The sequence below is a fragment of the Staurois parvus genome, unplaced genomic scaffold (assembly GCF_062004578.1).
Source record: "Staurois parvus isolate SC_StPar_1 unplaced genomic scaffold, SC_StPar_1.0 ptg000426l, whole genome shotgun sequence".
In the NCBI taxonomy this organism is placed as follows: domain Eukaryota; kingdom Metazoa; phylum Chordata; class Amphibia; order Anura; family Ranidae; genus Staurois; species Staurois parvus.
The window spans coordinates 5,015,759-5,034,301 of NW_028318222.1; the positions used below are offsets into that span (position 1 = coordinate 5,015,759).

At 44.2% G+C, this 18,543-nt stretch overlaps 1 protein-coding gene across 2 annotated transcripts in view; it reads left to right on the plus strand.

The window, feature by feature from the left end:
- The first annotated feature begins 17,992 nt into the window (after nucleotides 1–17,992).
- The window catches only part of JAG2 (jagged canonical Notch ligand 2), a 121,120-nt gene continuing 120,569 nt past the window's right edge, over nucleotides 17,993–18,543 (plus strand). For both annotated transcript variants that reach the window (XM_089687517.1, XM_089687518.1), the window contains exon 1: nucleotides 17,993–18,210. In XM_089687517.1, the coding sequence (XP_089543643.1) occupies nucleotides 18,085–18,210 (126 nt within the window). In that variant the 5' untranslated portion in view covers nucleotides 17,993–18,084. The remainder of the gene's footprint in view (nucleotides 18,211–18,543) is intronic.

Sequence of the window (18,543 nt, forward strand, 5' to 3'; positions counted from 1 at the left end):
TTTAGTAATAATGGTCAGGAGGTGTGCCGTGATTCACTTACCTATGTACTACACTTGCTACTGATTCCCAAAGGTAACTATACCAAGCATTGGACATCTTTACTAAATGCTGACAACTACATCTAGACAGACAAATCCACCAACCAAGCAGGGTGCAAACTGTCGGTGAACAGCCCTTGCTTCTAGATGGTCGCTATCGAGATGTTTTGTGTTCTGTGGACAGATCTTCTGAAACTACTTTTATAAACAACAATAGGTCATTCTTTGACATTTAATCCACACTGCATTATAGAAAGTGGGTAGCATTAATCAGGAAACAAGCAGAGAATGTGATGCTAAATCCCCTACCTAGTGGACATTTAAACAGCCATAAATTAAGTGCGGCAGCCCTGTGTGGGCTAAATGTGTCTTTCTGACCACCCTCCAAACATTTATCTTCCCATTTCCTATACAGGTCTTGCTTTCAAGGGCTAAAATCCTTATTACTAGCTAAAGCTTTACCTAAATTGCCTGAACATAAATCTCCTCTTTCTGCCAGTGACAAAGCCCTCTAAGTAATTGCATATAAACAGTGGCTGCCAGTTGCCATATTAGGCCGAATGCTGTTACTTGTTTGCCCTGTCCAGTCCATTTTATAGGTCTGTAAATTGTAGGCTATACCCCCAGCAATGCAAACTTCTACTCCAGCCAAAACCTTTTTTTTATTATTATTATTGTTTGAATAGAATGGTTTTAAATGTCTGCAACCCCGTTGATAAAAGTCTTCTGTTAGATTTCAAAGGTAAAAATTTAAATCACTTTGACAAAGACAGCAAATAAAATCTTGACGGGGCATTTACATTTTCTCTGTATTTTCAAAGTGGAACTCTGGGGCAAAGACATGCATCCCACTGTACTGAAAACAAAGTGTACCCACCCACCACGCTTTGGCTAGCTAAGGGCTTGTTTACACTAGCATTACCTTGTGAAAAGTGGTAGATTGTGGTGAATCTGCAGTAGATTGCTTTTCAGGGCAGGCAGCAAGGAGTTTTGTCCTGCTTTAAATGTTGATGTTACCATGCATGCGTAGTAGTGACACAATATTGATTTCCTGCCACTACTGTGCATGTGCCAGGCATTGGTGCCATTTTAAGTTATCCCTAAGACTCTACCGTACCCCCAGAGCAAACGTGATGTTACTGCTGACCTTCTCCAAACTCTAGGGTTGCCCCCTTATCACAGTAGATGGGGAAAAGGGTGAGGAAATGTCCATAAAATGTGGTTTGAAAGTTTCTTTATCCTTTAAGTTAAAATTAGCCAATTATATACACTATATTGCCAAAAGTATTGGGGCACCTGACTTTCAACACATATGAACTTTAATGGCATCCCAGTCTTAGTCCATAGGCTTCAATATTGAGTTGACCCACCTTTTGCAGCTACAACAGCTTCAACTCTTCTGGGAAGGCTGTCCACAAGGTTCAAGAGTTTGCCTATGGGAATTTTTGACCATTCTTCCAGAAGCGCATTTGGCGGATGAGAAGACCTCGCTTTCAGTCTCTGCTCTAATTCATCCCAAAGGTGTTCTATCAGGTTGAGATGAGGACTCAGTCAGGTGCAGGTCAGTCATGTTCCTCCACCCCAAACTCACTCATCTATGTCTTTATGGACCTTGCTTTGCCCACTGGTGCGCACTCATGTTGGAACAGAAAGGGGCTATCCCCAAACTGTTCCCACAAAGCTGAGAGCATGAAATTGTCCAAAATGTCTTGGTATGCTGACGCCTTAAGAGTTCCCTTCACTGGAACTAAGGGGCCAAGCCAAACCTCTGAAAAACAACCCCACACCATAATCCCCCCTCCACCAAACTTTACACTTGGCACAATGCAGTCAGGCAAGTACTGTTCTCCTGGCAACCGCCAAACCCAGACACGTCCATCGGATTGCCAGATAGAGAAGCATGATTGGTCACTCCAGAGAACATGTCTCCACTGCTCTAGAGTCCAGTGGTGGCGTGCTTTACACCACTGCGTCCGACGCTTTGCATTGCACTTGGTGATGTAAGGCTTGGATGCAGCTGTTCGGCCATGGAAACCCATTCTATGAAGCTCTCTATGCACTGTTGTTATGTTAATCTGAAGGCCACACAAAGTTTGGTGGTCCTTAACTATTGACTCTGCAGACAGTTAGTGACTTCTGCGCACTGTGTGCATGCGCTGACCCGCTCTGTCATTTTACATGGCCTACCACTTGGTGGCTGAGTTGCTGTTGTTCCCAGTTACTTCTGCTTTGTTATAATACCACTAACAAATGACCGTGGAATATTTAGTAGCAAGGAAATTTCATGGATTGATGGCAACCTATCAAGGTACCACGCTTGAAATCACTGAGCTCCTGAGAGCTTTCACAAATGTTTGTAGAAGCAGTCTGCATGCCCAGGGGCTTGATTTTATACACCTGTGGCCATGGAGGTGATTTGAACACATGAATTCAATGATTTGGAGGTGTGTCCCAATACATTTGGCAATATAGTGTATGTATTTTTCAGTGTATTCCATAACGATTCTATTAACCATAAAAGCACCTAATTTATGAATTTATGAGCTGCTTTAAAAAATATTTTCTAGGGTCTCAAATATAATACACAGCAGCTCAAATTAAATAGGCTAGAGGTTTCTTAAAACGCATGGAAAGGTTATACTGCCTGCCATTTTGGGAAGCTTCCTCATAGTCAATACATCACATGGTCAGGTCAGCAATGCAGATAAAAATAATAAATGTCCTCTTCATTTTATGCCATTCCATCAAGTGAATGTGTGTTACATTAAAGCTAGGTTCACACTAGCCCGGACGCTGCGTGCTGGTTGCGCGTGCGAGCATCAATGTGATTCACGCACCCACAGCTGCATCGCGTTTCTCTTGCGAGACGTACAGGGGTGTCATTCATTCTGAATGGCACCCCCGCGCATTTTATCCCGCAGAGCGATCGTGGGTGTGGGAAATGCACGTAAACCACACGGTCAAAAAAAAATATGATTTCTGCGCGGATGCGTTTTGGAAAATCACCTTTTCCTTGCATGAATGTAGGCAGAGCGGCCCATTCAAATCAATGGGCTGCCGTGCCCACACAAACGCGGGTCACAAAGCCTGCACTAGTATGAACCAGGGGTCAGGCTAGTATTATATCAAGAATCAACACATCTATGGAAAACAAAATAGACCTCTTCCTTTTTTTTTTTAAAATAGCACTAGGTGCATGTGTTGTAGTGTGCTGCAGTGTGAGTCTGTTGAGTGGCTTGTGTTACTGTTGTGAAATGAGCACTATTCATTGGAGGCCTAACGGTTAACTATACTTTCATATACCTTAATCCTAAGGACACTAAACCCCCTTGCACTTGTAGGCTGTAGGGTGGGGGCAGGTGGTAGGCACCTCAGATGTAAGGAACGCCACACACAGTGGTCGAAAAAATGTTCCAACATACAGTAACAGAGTCTATGTAACAGCAGTTTAGAACTGGCAACAACACTCATGGAAGGTAATACAGTACTTGCAGAAGGCAATGCACAGAGGCAGACAGTACCCGGTGCAGAGGGCGACTGGAAAGCAGTATGCAGCAAAGAACTAGTAGCAGAAAGGTTCTCCATGGTAGCTCTGATGACAATCTCTATGCTGTCCCACCTCCTCTGTAACTCTCCCTACGCTAGCCACGCTCTCCCTGTCAAGAAGGTTCCTGTCCCTGACCTGATCACATGCAAAATGCTTGCCCAATGCAGTGAGCCAGTGCTTTTTATAAGCACTGCCCTCACTAAAGATGGCTGCTGAGGTCATCCAGTTCGCAGTGTCCAGTTGGACAGCAGCCCACCTGATGACATGTATGGAGGCCTAAAAGGAATGTGCATTCCTTCTGTCTTCCGCTCTCCCTACGGGGTGGTTGCGACAGCACCACCTGTGTATGGAGATCATACTACACCTGCCTGCACTCCCCCTCCACTTTGACAGAGTCACTCCTCAGCTTAGACTACCATACAACAAAAATAAAACAGTGAAATTCAACAAGGTAAACAGGTAATTAACCAAAAAAGACACAATAACGAAAAGTAGTACATTATACAACATAATCAGAATATTTGGCCAGCAACTGCCCCTGGTTAGATCAAATAGGGCGACGACCCTTGCTGGGACCTTCCAGCTTGTAATCAGGATCATCATGCCTGGTAGAACCATTATGACGGGTATCACCTTCCAAGGAACTGAAAGTCAGTTCTGCAATCAGCCTGGTGGGTACTTGATAGAGGTAGACAGCACTCTCCAGCCTCTCATTCCACCCTGAGGGGGAGATGTTAGACTGATTAAATTTGGGCACCAATGCCAGGGCTGATCCCAGTGGTTCCATGGTGGCCCCTACTCACCTGTCCATGATAGCTGCTGATTGGGGCATATCCTGATGACTTTACATCAAGTGTAGGCTGTGGGGGGCCTGGGTGGTAGGCATCATGGAGGAAAGGAACGGCACACACAATGATTGAAATTCCAGAAACTGTATTGTTAAAAATGTTCCAACATGCAGTAACAGAGTCTACGCAGTGACTTTGAAAAGGCAGCGACATTCACAGAAGGCACATCACTTTCAGAGGGCAATGCACAGATAAAGATAGCACCGAGCACGGAGAGCAGCTGCAAAGCAGTATGCAGCAAAAAACTAGAAGTGGAAAGGTTCCACACAGTAGCTCTGACAACAGTCCTAATGCTGATCCTCCTTCTCTGGAACCTCTGCCTACGCTAGGTACGGTCTCCCTATCAAGCAGGTTCCTATCCCTGACCTGACCACATGCAAAATGCATGCCAACTGCAGTAAGTCAGTGCTTTTTATAGGCAATGCCCTCACTAAAGATGGCTGCAGGGGTTATCCAGGTGGCAGCATCCACGTGATGACAGAAACGGTGGCCTAAGAGGACTATGCATTCTTCCTGTCCTCCTCCCTCTCTGCAGGGTGGGTACAACACCTGTGTAGGCAGGTCATTTTACACCTGTCTACACACTTACCTTACATAAGTAGTCCAGGAGCAAGCACCATGTCAGGTAGCCGACTTCAAAAGCTCCCTTCCTCCCAACAACGTCTTCCCTTCCTCCCAACACCCTAAGATTGCAACTTCTTGCCACCAAGCATCCTACCACTTCATCCCTGACTCTGAATCTTCCAGCACCTCCTAACATTGCACTCCAACATCCCTGACACTTCAAATTTCTGCCAGACAGCACCCCTACTACTGCATTTTACACCATTGTTCCACTTTTCAGGGACATCAGAGCAGGAGCAACTAAGCCTGGAGTTTCTGGGCTCTCTGCACACTCCCCTCTGGTGACATCACCTCCTCCCCAGTTCAGCTAGAGACCAGTCAGTACCCAAGCCTCTGGGGGCGCTGTACACATTATGTGTGTTCCTTGGAAAAGAAGGAGAACACTTCTGGGCCTAGAGAATTGGATAAGCCAAACTCCAAGATGCCCCTCCACCTCCATTACTATGGACCCCATCAAGTGCAGCAGATATTTTCTAGAGGTCCAACATTCATATTTATTCTTTATTTCTTTTACTTTCAGGATAAAGGTGTTCTTCAAAATTCAACACCACTATTTATTAATGTATTGAACCTTCTATATTTTTGTTTTGAGCATGCAATTTTCTATATCAGGCTGAAACTTTGGGGTTGATTTACTAAAGGCAACTAGACTATGCACTTTGCAAAGTGCAGTTGCTCTCTGCAAGTGCAGTTGCTCTAGAACTTAGTAAATGAGGTAAAGCTTACCCAATCACGTGCAAAGAAAAACACAAATTTCTGCTGGCGCATGTTAGGATGATGGAAGTCAGCAGAGCTTCTGCTTATTTACTAAGCTCTGGAGCAACTTTGCAAAGTTCTCAGTCTATTTGCCATTAGTAAATCAACACCTAAGAGTCCATTTTGCTTCCTGTATTCTTCTTTTACAATAAGTAAAAGAAAATTTATGAATAACATTATTTTGTGTTTTTTATGTCCACCTTGATTTCAGCTTAACAAAGTTCAAATGGAAGAAAAAAAATACTTCAATTGACAAAAAAAAAAAAACAGTTTAATTTTCCTGAACGTAAGAAGCTTTCATCTCTAAAATGTCTTTTGACAATTGATTGGAAAGAAAGTTCTAGTAGTTTTGTAGACGAGGTCCATCACAATATGCTCAGACAAGAATGCTGATTTCATTACGGTATATTACTATGTACATAATCAAAGCTACTACACACACAGAAGGATATTATTTGTTGTGTTACAGTGAAGACAGTCATAATACGGTGGCTACATATTTCCAATGACTGTCAGGTCTGAAGGCGTACAAGAAGCATGGTTTACAGGAATGTAGGGAAAGTGATGCTGGTACCTCCATTCTGTAGGTAGGTGGAGAAAAATGAAGATAAAAACACATTCTGCTGAAGATAGGATCTTCTCAACCCAGCTGTGCCATCTGTGTGGTCAGGACTTGAATCCCAAGGACATAATGAATTTCGTTTCAGTCATATAGTGAAGATGTCAAGGACAGGTGAGGTCAGATTGGCAACTTAGGTGGTTCAGCATTTCTTCCTGAGTGTGAAAATATTATCAAAAGCTATACGCGTCCCTAGTGAATGCACTGTGCGTACAGAAATTTGTGGACACATGACCTCACATTTATATGAGCTTGTTGGACAACCAATTTTCAAAACCATGGCATTTATTTAAAATTTTCCCATGCTTTGGAATTATTATGGACTATGTTCTGGTAGAGCTTTCTACAAGATTTTTGAGTCTGTGGGAATTTTTTTATATAGCCAAAAGAGCCTTCGTGACGTCAGGTATTAATGTTGGCTGAAAGGACCTGGCTTGCATTTGGTTCTCCACTTCATCCCAAAGGTGTTCAATAGGGTTGGGGTCAGGGCAGTGTGCAGACTACTTGAGTTCCTACAAACCAAACTCATCGAACCATGTCTTTATGGAGCTAGCTTCGTGCAAAGGGCCCCAGTCCTGCTGCAATAGAAAATGGTCTTCTCCAAACTTTCATCACAAGGTTGAAGCACACGTGAACATAAAAATTTGGAGAGGGGTGCTAATACTTTTGGTTATCTAGTGTAAGTGTGATGGCCAGGTGTCCTTTGGTATATATCTTCTGCAGCTGGCTGTCCTGCTTGTTAAATCCATTAGATTCCATGGGAAAATGCAGACCAATATGCTGTATTTTGTCCACCTTGGCATGTTCCAGATGTATGTTATTGCACATGGTGCTATGTAGCAAGTACAAACTGTCATACTATTTGAGAAATATTGTGTTAGCTATGGCTGCTTAACCAATACTGCAGTAAGCTGCCATTCTACACAGAGTTTATAAAGCATCCAATACTGTATAAAATATAGCAGCCATTGAATCTGAACATCAGTAATGTAAACCTACCATACATGGACATACCTGGTTGTCTTTTGTTGGTCCACTCTGCAGTGGACTAGGCCATCCAGAATAATGGACCAATCAGACTGATGTGGGTGCTAATGTCCACATTATGTGGGAAGTGGTGAAGCCACAATGGAAACAGTTGCACCAAAACATTGCACACATGCAATGATGAGGCTCTAATGCCGTTCCTTTTTCCATCTCAGACGTTCCATATCCGAGGAGATATCTGAATGGGTCAAGTGATTTCACTTCAACTTCCAACTAAATTGTGATAGAGGTCTCTAGCCCTACATTCACACCATGTGTTTTACCATAGATATTTAATTTGCATTTATGCATTTTTCACACGTGCAGTATGCATGTGTTTTGGGGGTACATACATTGATGTCTAATGGACTCCATTAACGTACCAAACAACAAACCTGACCCATAACTCACCACACATATGCCAGTAGATACCTGTGCTGCGTTGCAATACAATAGAAAAAAATGGTTGTGTGCATTTTTGATGCATAGAATTGCAATGATGACCCATGGGAAATGGAAGAGCACATGTACCGTAACACATCAAAGCACTGAATGATGTGTGGCAATGCAAGCACAGAAGAGTTAATGGGCCTATAGCCCATTTATTTGGCCAGATTCACAATTTCATGGCTGTGAGGTATAACCTGATACCACTGGCCAATGTTTCTAGGATGAAGGGAAGGGACATTCTTTATTCCTGATAAGCTGGCACTTGAAATATCCTCAGGTGATCCCTGCATAGGCTAAACACCATCAGGTATAAATGAGAAACTGTGGCCCATAGCAGCCAATCATGTTTCATCTTTGATTCTGTGGAAAATTTGAACAAGGATCTGAATGGCCTTGTTAGGCAACTGTTACTTCTAATTTTTTATACCATATTGGTAAGTTAGCCTCATAACTTATAGTTTGGTCAAACATTTATTCCAATGAAATATCATATAGATCTAAAACAGTGTTTCTCAACCTTTTTTTAGGCACCCTCTAACATTATTCACATTCCAGAGGCAACCTTTAAATTATGGACAGTATTGAGTCACCCCATTCTAAAAAGGAAATAAACATTTTAATAGTTTTATATAATGCAGCAACATCCACACACCTAGGACAATGTTAGAGGTAATTTATTCTTCCAAAGCAAATACACTGTTGCACACCGGTACTGACTAGTATGCCAATGTTTTTCTTCTCCCTTAGAACTGATGTGACCCCATCAATGACAGGGAGGAGCAAGGGAGGGTCAAACAAGGATGCTGTACAGACAACCAACACCCTCCTTATCAACGGATGATGTCATTGGTAGTTAGGACTCCGACAGCTAAAAGGTCATAATGGTGCACAATGAAAACCTGTGGCTTTGTGTAACTAAAAGTAGGCTTTTTCCACCTGCTGGCTCGCTTACAAGTTTTGGGCACTTTTTAGACATTTTACTAAAGAAACCTCAAGGCACCCCAGGGTACCTGGGCCCCCTGGTTGAAAAAGACTGATCTAAAGGATGGAAATGAACTGAATCTATAGAAATTAACATCTGCTGGGTTATATACATGTAGAATCCAGTGTGGGTAGAAGGTAAGTGGGTCAAATGATCTCCTATTGGCAGTACTGCAGAGGAAACAGGGGGGGGGGGGGGTCCTGACAAGGTCTGTTACTGAGTGCTGACTACAGAGTGCACTAGGTCTGGCTCTGGTGCGTATTACATGGCACAAGCATATTTCGAAACCCTGTGATATGACTGTAACAGGAAACAGGAGCAAAGACTGAAAATAGAGGAGGAAGAATAAAAAACATCAATTATAACTAATTTCAAAGTTTTATACAAAAAAAATACTAAATACCTAAATGCAAGGTCAAGTAATGTGCCAGATCCCAAGGCATTTTTCTTCTGGACTACAAGGTGGCAGGGTCTCTCTAGAGCCCACATTACTCCATGAATGTGAGTACACAATCCCAATGCACTTGTTTCTGCGCTGTGTATATAAGCGGGTGCTGCAGCGTCCATCGGCTAGGACCGAGAGATCCACCGAGAAGAATGTCACATGTCTGATGAAGGGGTCCTGCGAGGGTCCGAAACGTTGCTCTTGCTGTAACCATGTGAGCGCTTAATAAAGCTTTGGACCCACAATGGAGACCCCCGGTGTGCTGGTGACATTCTTCTCCTCACATTACTCCTTGGTCACGTGGATACTTCTCACTGGCTGAAGATGATGTCCATCAGTGGGTCTTCACAGGGTCCAGAAGACCTACAGCAAGGTTGGCGCAATTAAACATTTAATGATTGATTGTTGATTTACTAAAACTGGAGAGTGAAAAATCTGGTGCCGCTCTGCATTGAAACCAGTCAGCTTCCAGGTATTCTTGCCAAAGCTTAATTGAACAAGCTGAAGTTAGAAGTTGATTGGCTGCCATGCACAGCTGCACCAGATTTTGCACTCTCCAGCTTTAGTAAATCAACACCATTGCTTTCTGGTGACACAGACACTTCCCGTTGGCTGAAGAAGATGTCCATTACTGGGACCCTCAAATGGTCCTAAAGTCTTTGAGCAGCAGTAGTGTGGCATCATGATGAGAGGCAGCAAGAAGATTGGTCATTGGCTCAGGACATCAATGGGACGTCTTGATTTTTTGAATTTTGATTTTTTTTTTTAATAAAAGACATGGGGTTGATTTACTAAAGGCAAATAAACTGTGCACCATCAAAGGTGTAGTTGCACTCTGCAAGTGCAATTGCTCCAGAGCTTTGTAAATGAGATAAAGATTCACTTTGCAAGGAATACCCAATCGGGTGCAAGACAAATTAAAAAAAAAAACCACGTGACTGAATGATGGAAATCAGTGGAGCTTCTGCTCATTTATTAAGCTATGGAGGAACAGCTCTAGCAGAGTGCAACGGTACTTTGCAAAGTGCACAGTCTATTTGCCTTTAGTAAATCAACCCCAAAGTGTGAATGGGTATGGGCGGATGGTGTGGAAGCGACTGGGGGGTGCTTTCAAAGAAATATGTAGAGAGAAATATATCTGTCTATTGCTTGCCTATTCTTTGAAAATACTACTTGCCTGATCCAGCAGTCCCAATACTTTCTGACCAAGAATAATTATATGGACTGGGAGTGATGACTTCCCTTTTAGTTTCTAATCTGCATTCTTGTACCACGTCAGACAATACTGAAGCCGGAGACAGCCAGGCAACTAGTAATCTGAAGGTCAGAAAATGGTATTTTTCACAGTCCAGGTTTCCTTCCAGCCATTAAAAGGGCATTATAGTAACAGGATCATGATTTTCTTCGAAAGTCACTGCATCCTTATGTGTTTGTTCTGCTGTATCTGAGTCTAGCGGGTAAGGTCAGCTCCATCCATCGCACGCATGCCTAAGCACTCGGGTGGTACGATTCTCTCTTCAATGCTCTGCATTATTTAAGCAGAAGGGGGAGCTCAATGGATTAGAAATGCATTTGTCCTTAAGCAAAATTTGCATCTTTTACCTAAGTACCATTAACCATTTGCTGCTGGCTGTTTTAGCTTTTTTTATTCATGAAGCTAACAGGTGCGGTATTTTTAGCCAAGTTCAATCGATTTCAAAAGTACAGCCATATGGTTTAAATAAAGATCCTCACCCTGTCTTAAAGCTTGGTAAATTGAGCATTTTGCAAGTTTTCTGAACAGAAAAAAAAAAAAAACCTGAGAAAAATATTGGTTATTTGGAGGGTTATAATAAAACACAGTAAACTGGACACTTAAAGTGACACTAAACTACCCTTCATTTCCAAAAACTCATCCATACACATCCACTACATAATATCCCCGTAAGGCTGGGTTCACACCTATGCAGGTTGCATTTGAGCCATTTCTGCATTACGTTTCGTTTTTGTACCTGCATTTTTGCTTCGTTTTTAATGCATTTTTGCAGCACTTTTGAGGCATTTTAGCTGCGTTTTATTTATTTTTTTGTTCTTGTTAACAGGCAATTTAAAATGCAAAACGCATCAAAAATGCCTCAAAAGTGCTGCAAAAATGCATTAAAAAGGAAGCAAAAATGCAGGTGCAAAAACGAAACGTAATGCAGAAATGGTTCAAATGTACTACATTATTTTCTGCAACATTTACATTGAAGTCTATAGTGCCAAAAAAGCAACTTTTTGCATTCAAAAAAGTCCCTGAACCACTCCAAAAAATGCCCCAGGTGAAAATGCTGAGTTGTGAACATGTCCCATAGGAAATCATGTTAAATGGACTGTACTGCATTCCAGCACAACGCAAAATGCTGCGGAAAACGCTTAGGTGTGAACCTAGGGTGATCCATTTTTCATGAAATGTTTTTATTGTCTTTTCTGCCTCCTTGTATTACTCTCCATAAGCTCCCGAACCTCTTCTTCCCCCCCTGCAAGGGCGGACTGACCATTTGGAAACTCGGGCACTGCCCGAGGGCCCGGGGTCAGTAGGGGGGCCCATGAGATGCCCCTGGTACCTTTTTCATAGGCTTTTTGGAGTTGGGGCAAGGATACAGTGGCCCCATGATCCCCTATTGCCTGGGAGCCCCATGACTTGTCAGTCCACCCCTGCCCCCCTGACTTTTGTTTGTTTGAAAGGAGCAGTGCATGTTAGTTGTGGTTATGTAAACTGCTCTATGCACACCATGGGGTTGATTTATTAAAGGCAAACAGACTGTGCATTTTTCAGGTGCAGTTGCTCTAGAGTGAAATCATTGAAGTAAAGCTTCACTTTACAAAGAATACCCAATCATATGCAAGGAAAATAAACCAGCTCATTTGCTTGCACATGTTCGGACAATGGAAGTCAGCAGAGGTTCTGCTCATGTACTAATCTCTGGAGTAAATGCACTTTGCAGAGTGCAACTGCACTTGCACAATGCACTGTCTATTTTCCTTTAGTAAATTAACCCTTATAGGTAAATCCCATAGGGGTTGATTTACTGAAGGCAAATAGACTGTGCACTTTGCAAAACTTAGTAAATGAGCAGAACTTTACTAAGTTCTTAGTAAGAACTTAGTAAATGAGCAGAAGCTCTGCTGACTTCCATCATCCAATCATATGTCAGCCGCTGTTTTTTCAATTTTCTTTGCGCATGACTGGATATTCTTTGCAAAGTGGAGCTTTACCTTATTTACTAAGCTCTGGAGCAACTGCACTTGCAGAGTGCACAGTCTGTTTGCCTTTAGTAAAAAAACCCAAAAACCCCATAATCTGTAGTCTATAGTCCTTCCCAGGAGTGAGTGAGAGAGGGTGGCTGTGTTCCTATCTATGTTGGGACCATGGAGAATGAACATAATGAACGTAGCCACCCTGTAACATGAAGCCAGATAGAAAAACACACAGAAAAATTAATTTGGAGTTTGAAGGGGCTCTGAGCAACTGGGGGGACTTTTTTGAGCTAATAATACATTCTTGAAAAAATAAATTAAAAAAAAAATATATATATATATACATACATATTTATTTATCTTTTCTTAAAATCTGTTTTGTGTCACTTTATCCTTATATACTGTATATCTAAACAAAGTGGCGTGGTACGATGAAAAACAAAGAAAAAACAATAGCCTATGCATTTGTGTTCACATTCTGCTGCAGACAATCCTTGGGCTGCTGTACTACCAATTACCTTATTGGTCATCAATGTCATATCAATACATCAAGATATTCTCTTTCACAGAGGCGCCAGATATTACCACCCCCACCCTCCCTGCAAAGCAATCCAATGGGGGGTCAACTGCAGTTGACCTTTGCCTTTTGCACACCTGTTTCTGTTTTTTTTTTTATCCCATTGGGAATTTTACATTGGACTACAGTGCTGCAGCCTCCATTGACGCACTTGGTACCCAATAGCGGTGCGGTCCCATTGACATCAATGGGTGAGTTTGAGAGGCGGTGACCACACTGCATTTGGAGCTGTGCTCCTGCACCCACATGGATGTCCGGATGTCACATTGGGAGGAGTGGCTGTGTCTGTACAACGAGTACCTGTTCTGGAGACAAATCTAACATTTTGGATCTCTGCGTCAAGTATGGCCATTAATGACGGTTCAACTGGCAGCAGCTACTGGAAACCTGCGCTGAGTACATGGATGGTGATCAGTGTGTACATGGATGGTGCTGTGTGTACACAAAAGATGCTTGGTGAATATGCTTAGTGCAGTGTATAAGGATGGTGCTCAGTGTACATGAATGGTATTTGGGCTCTACGCAGATGGCGCTGTGTATACATGGATAGTGCTCAGTGTATATGGATGGTGCTTGGCATATACAGTTGGTGCTCAGTGTATACGGATGGTGCTTGGCATATACAGTTGGTGCTCAGTGTATATGGATGGATGGTGGTGCTTGGTGTGTCTACATAGATAGAGCTTAGTGTTACTGGATGATGCTCAATGCATGTATATGGATGGTGCTCAGTATTTGTGTACATAGAAGGTGCTTTGTATATATGGTTAGTGCTCAGTGTACAAGGATGGTGCTCGCTGTACATGGGTGGTGCTTGGTGTACATGGGTGGTGCTTGGTGTACATGGACGGTGCTTGATGTACATGGATGGTGCTTGGTGTACATGGATGGTGCTTGGTGTACATGGATGGTGCTTGGTGTACATGGACAGTGCTCGATGTACATGGATGGTGCTTGGTGTACATAGATGGTGCCTGGTGTACATGGATGGTGCTCGATGTACATAGATGGTGCTCGATGTACATGGATGGTGATTGGTGTACATGGATGGTGCTCGATGTACATAGATGGTGCTTGGTGTACATGGATGGTGCTCAGTGTACATGGATAGTGCACAGTGTACACAGATATTGAGCACCATCTATATACATGCATTGAGCATCATCCAGGAACACTAAGCTCAATCTATGTAGACACAGGGCCAGAGTACCATCCATGTATACTGAGCACCACCCAAGAACCATCCATGTATATCGAGCACCAAGTGTATATAGCAGGCAACATCCATTTACACACAGAGCAATCCCTGTGTACAGCAGAATACCCTCCATGTACATCAAGCACCATCCATGTATGCCAAACACTATCTATGTACACTGAGCACTGTCCATGTGCTTCAAACACTATGGGGTTGATTTACTAAATCTGGAGAGTGCAAAATCTGGTGCAGCTCTGCATAGAAACCAATCAGCTTCCATTTTTTTTTTGTCAAAGCTTCACAGAACAAGTTGAAGTTAGAAGATGATTGGCTACCATATATAGCTGCACCAGATTTTGCACTCTCCAGGTTTAGTAAATCAACCCCATAGTGTTGGCTGCACATGAATAGTGCTCAGTGTACATAGATAGTGTTTGGCATACATGGTTGGTGCTTGATGTACATGGAGGGTATTCTGCTGTACACAGGGGTTGCTCTGTGTGTAAATGGATGTTGCCTGCCATATACGCTTGGTGCTCAATATACAGGGATGGTTTTTGGGTGGTGCTCAGTATACATGGATGGTACTCTGGCTGTACACAGATGTTCCTCTCTGTGTACATGGATGGTACTTGGGTTGTGTTTGGTGTATAGATTGATGGTGCTCAATATGTGTGTACACAGAAGGTGATTGGTGTATACGGTTAGTGCGCAGTGTATAAGGACAGTGCTCAGAGTACATAGATGATGGGATGCTCAGAGTCCTTGGATGGCATTTGCCATATACAGTTGGTGCTCGGTGTATATGCATGGTGGTGCTTGGTGTGTCTACTGTACATGGATGTGTCTACTTAGTGTTCCTAGACGGTGCTTGGTATGTGTGTACATAGAAGAATGACTGGTATTTACAGTTAGTGCACAATGTATATGGTGCTCAGTGTACATGGATAATGCTCAGTGTACATGGATAGTGCTTGGTGTACATGAATAGTGCTCGGTGTATATGGATGGTGCTTTGGTTGTACACAGGTTTTGCTCTGTGTGTACATGGATGGTACTTGGGTTGTGTTTGGTGTATACATGGATGGTGCTCAGTATCTGTGTACACAGAAGGTGCTTGTTGTGTTTGGTTAGTGCGCAGTGTATAAGGATGATGCTCACTGTACATAGATGATGAGGTGTCTTGTGGTTTTGGATGGTGTTTGGCATATACATTTGTGCTCGGTGTTCATGCATGTGTCTCCTTAGTGTTCCTAGACGTTGCTCGGTATGTGTGTACATGGAAGAATGACTGGTATTTACAGTAAGTGCACAATGTATATAGTGCTCACTGTACATGGACAGTTCTTGGTGTATATGAATGGTGCTTGGTGTACATGGATAGCGCACGGTGTACATGGACAGTGCTCGGTGTAAATGGACAGTGCTCAGTGTAAATGGACGGTGCTTGGTGTACATGGACGGTGCTCGGTGTATATGGATGGTGCTCAAACTGTACACAGGTTTTGCTCTGTGTGTACTTGGATGGTAGTTGGGTTGTGTTTGGTGTATACATGGATGGTACTCAGGCTATACATGGATGATACTCAGTATACATGGATGGTGCTCAGTGTACATGGATGGTGCTCAGTGTACATGGATGGTGCTCAGTATACATGGATGGTGCTCAGTATACATGGATGGTACTCAGTATACATGGATGGTACTCAGTATACATGGATGGTGATCGGTATACATGGATGGTGCTCGGTATACATGGATGGTAATCAGGCTATACATGGATGGTACTCAGGCTATACATGGATGGTGCTCAGTATACATGAATGGTGCTCAGTATACACGCATGGTATTCAGTGTACACGGATGGTACTCAGTGTACACGGATGGTGCTCAGTGTACACGGATGGTGCTCAGTGTACACTGATGGTGCTCAGTATATACGGATGGTGCTCAGCATACACGAAGAATGGTGCTCAGTATACATGGATGGTGTTCAGTATACATGGATGGTGTTCAGTGTACAAGGATGGTGCTCAGCATACAGGAATGGTGCTCAGTGTACACGGATGGTGCTCAGTGTACACGGATGGTGCTCAGTATATACGGATGGTGCTCAGCATACAGGAATGGTGCTCAGCATACAGGAATGGTGCTCAGTGTACACGGATGGTGCTCAGTGTACACGGATGGTGCTCAGTATATACGGATGGTGCTCAGCATACAGGAATGGTGCTCAGCATACAGGAATGGTGCTCAGTATACATGGATGGTGTTCAGTATACATGGATGGTGTTCAGTATACATGGATGGTGCTCGATGTACATAGATGGTGCTTGGTGTACATGATGGTGCTCCGTATACACGGATGGTGCTCAGTGTACACGGATGGTACTCAGTGTATACGGATGGTGCTCAGTATACATGGATGGTGTTCAGTGTACATGGATGGTGCTCAGTGTACATGGATGGTGCTCAGTATACATGGATGGTGCTCAGTATAGTGTGTACAGTGGGTGTACATGGTTGGTAGTTGATGTGTGTACACAGGGGTGTATTTACCACAAGGCATTTGCCTAGGGCAACATTTTTCAGGAGGGGCAGCACTGCCCCTTGGAAGAAGGGACAGAAGAAGTGACACACAAGGCATGGGAACCTGGTGGGTTCTGAAAGAGGGTGTGGGTTTCATGACGGTGTATGCACAGCCCAACTTTTGTACCCGGGGGGATGTGCGGAGCTGTGAAGGCGAGAGGTCTTTCTCTGTCTTGCAGTGGCGGATGGTGGCTAGTGTATGGGGGGCTGTGGTAGTGGAAGGCTCTCTCTGCAGGTGGGGGGGCTGATTTTTGTGTTACCTAGGGCAGCACAAAACCTAAATACAACACAGTGTGTACATGGATGGGGTGATGTGTGTACATGGATGGTACTCAGTATACATGGATGGTGTGATGTGTGTACATGGATGGTGTGATGTGTGTACATGGAAGGTGATCAGTGTACATGGATGGTGTGATGTGTGTACATGGAAGGTGATCAGTGTACATGGAAGGTGATCAGTGTACATGGATGGCGTGATGTGTGTACATGGAAGGTGATCAGTGTACATGGATGGCGTGATGTGTGTACATGGAAGGTGATCAGTATACATGGAAGGTGATCAGTGTACATGGAAGGTGATCAGTGTACATGGATGGCGTGATGTGTGTACATGTAAGGTGATCAGTGTACATGGATGGTGTGATGTGTGTACATGGAAGGTGATCAGTGTACATGGATGGCGTGATGTGTGTACATGGATGGTGCTCAGTATACATGGAAGGTGATCAGTGTACATGGATGGTGTGATGTGTGTACATGGAAGGTGATCAGTGTACATGGATGGTGCTCAGTATACATGGAAGGTGATCAGTGTACAGAACTCCTGGCTCTGGTAGGTGAATTGCAGGCTGCCCGGTGTATGTGCGGTGAGGTGCGGCTGTCTCCATAACGATGCCACTCTCCCGCACACCCGGCGGCTCCTCCGCTGACACTCACCACCTGCAGCCACCCAGCCCGGTCAGCCCCGCCCCTCTCTCCCCGCCCCCTCATGAATATGAACGACGCAGCGGCGCTCGCGAGTGGCTAGGTGGGCTGTCAGTCTGGCGGCTCACATGTTGGTTTGCCTGGGCTGGGGGAGAGCTGGGAGAGCGATGTGAGGACTCGGCTGGGGAGCTGCCCTGACAATCCATCCCATGTCTGTGCGCTGCTGCTAGACCGCCCGATGCCTTCTATCCATGGCCGCCCGCCGGCCGCCTCTCCCCTGAGCTCGCCGGCCATGCTCCACACACCCGGGGGCGGCGGACACCTGACAGTGGTGGCCTTCCTCCTCCTAACTTTCTGGCTGCAGGTAAGGAGCGGAGTGTGCCCCCTGTGTGTGCCCGGCACCCCCACACCATTCCCGGGGGGACCCCGATCACTGCAGGGGGGCGATCCCTATGGGGGAACAACTACTTGTGATGGAGGGAGGGAGGTATCTGGGGGCTCCGCGGGCTGGGCACACACTTCTCCATCGCATTTATTCCTGCTAGATCCGAGGGAGATTTCTGATGGCCACAGGCAGTGGTGTGCAGGGTGGTCCTATAGGGGGGCCGATCGGTGGTCCTATAGGGGGGCCGATCTGTGGTCACCCCTACATCACTCTACAGCCAGATCTGTATATTATTTTATAGCTTTTATTATT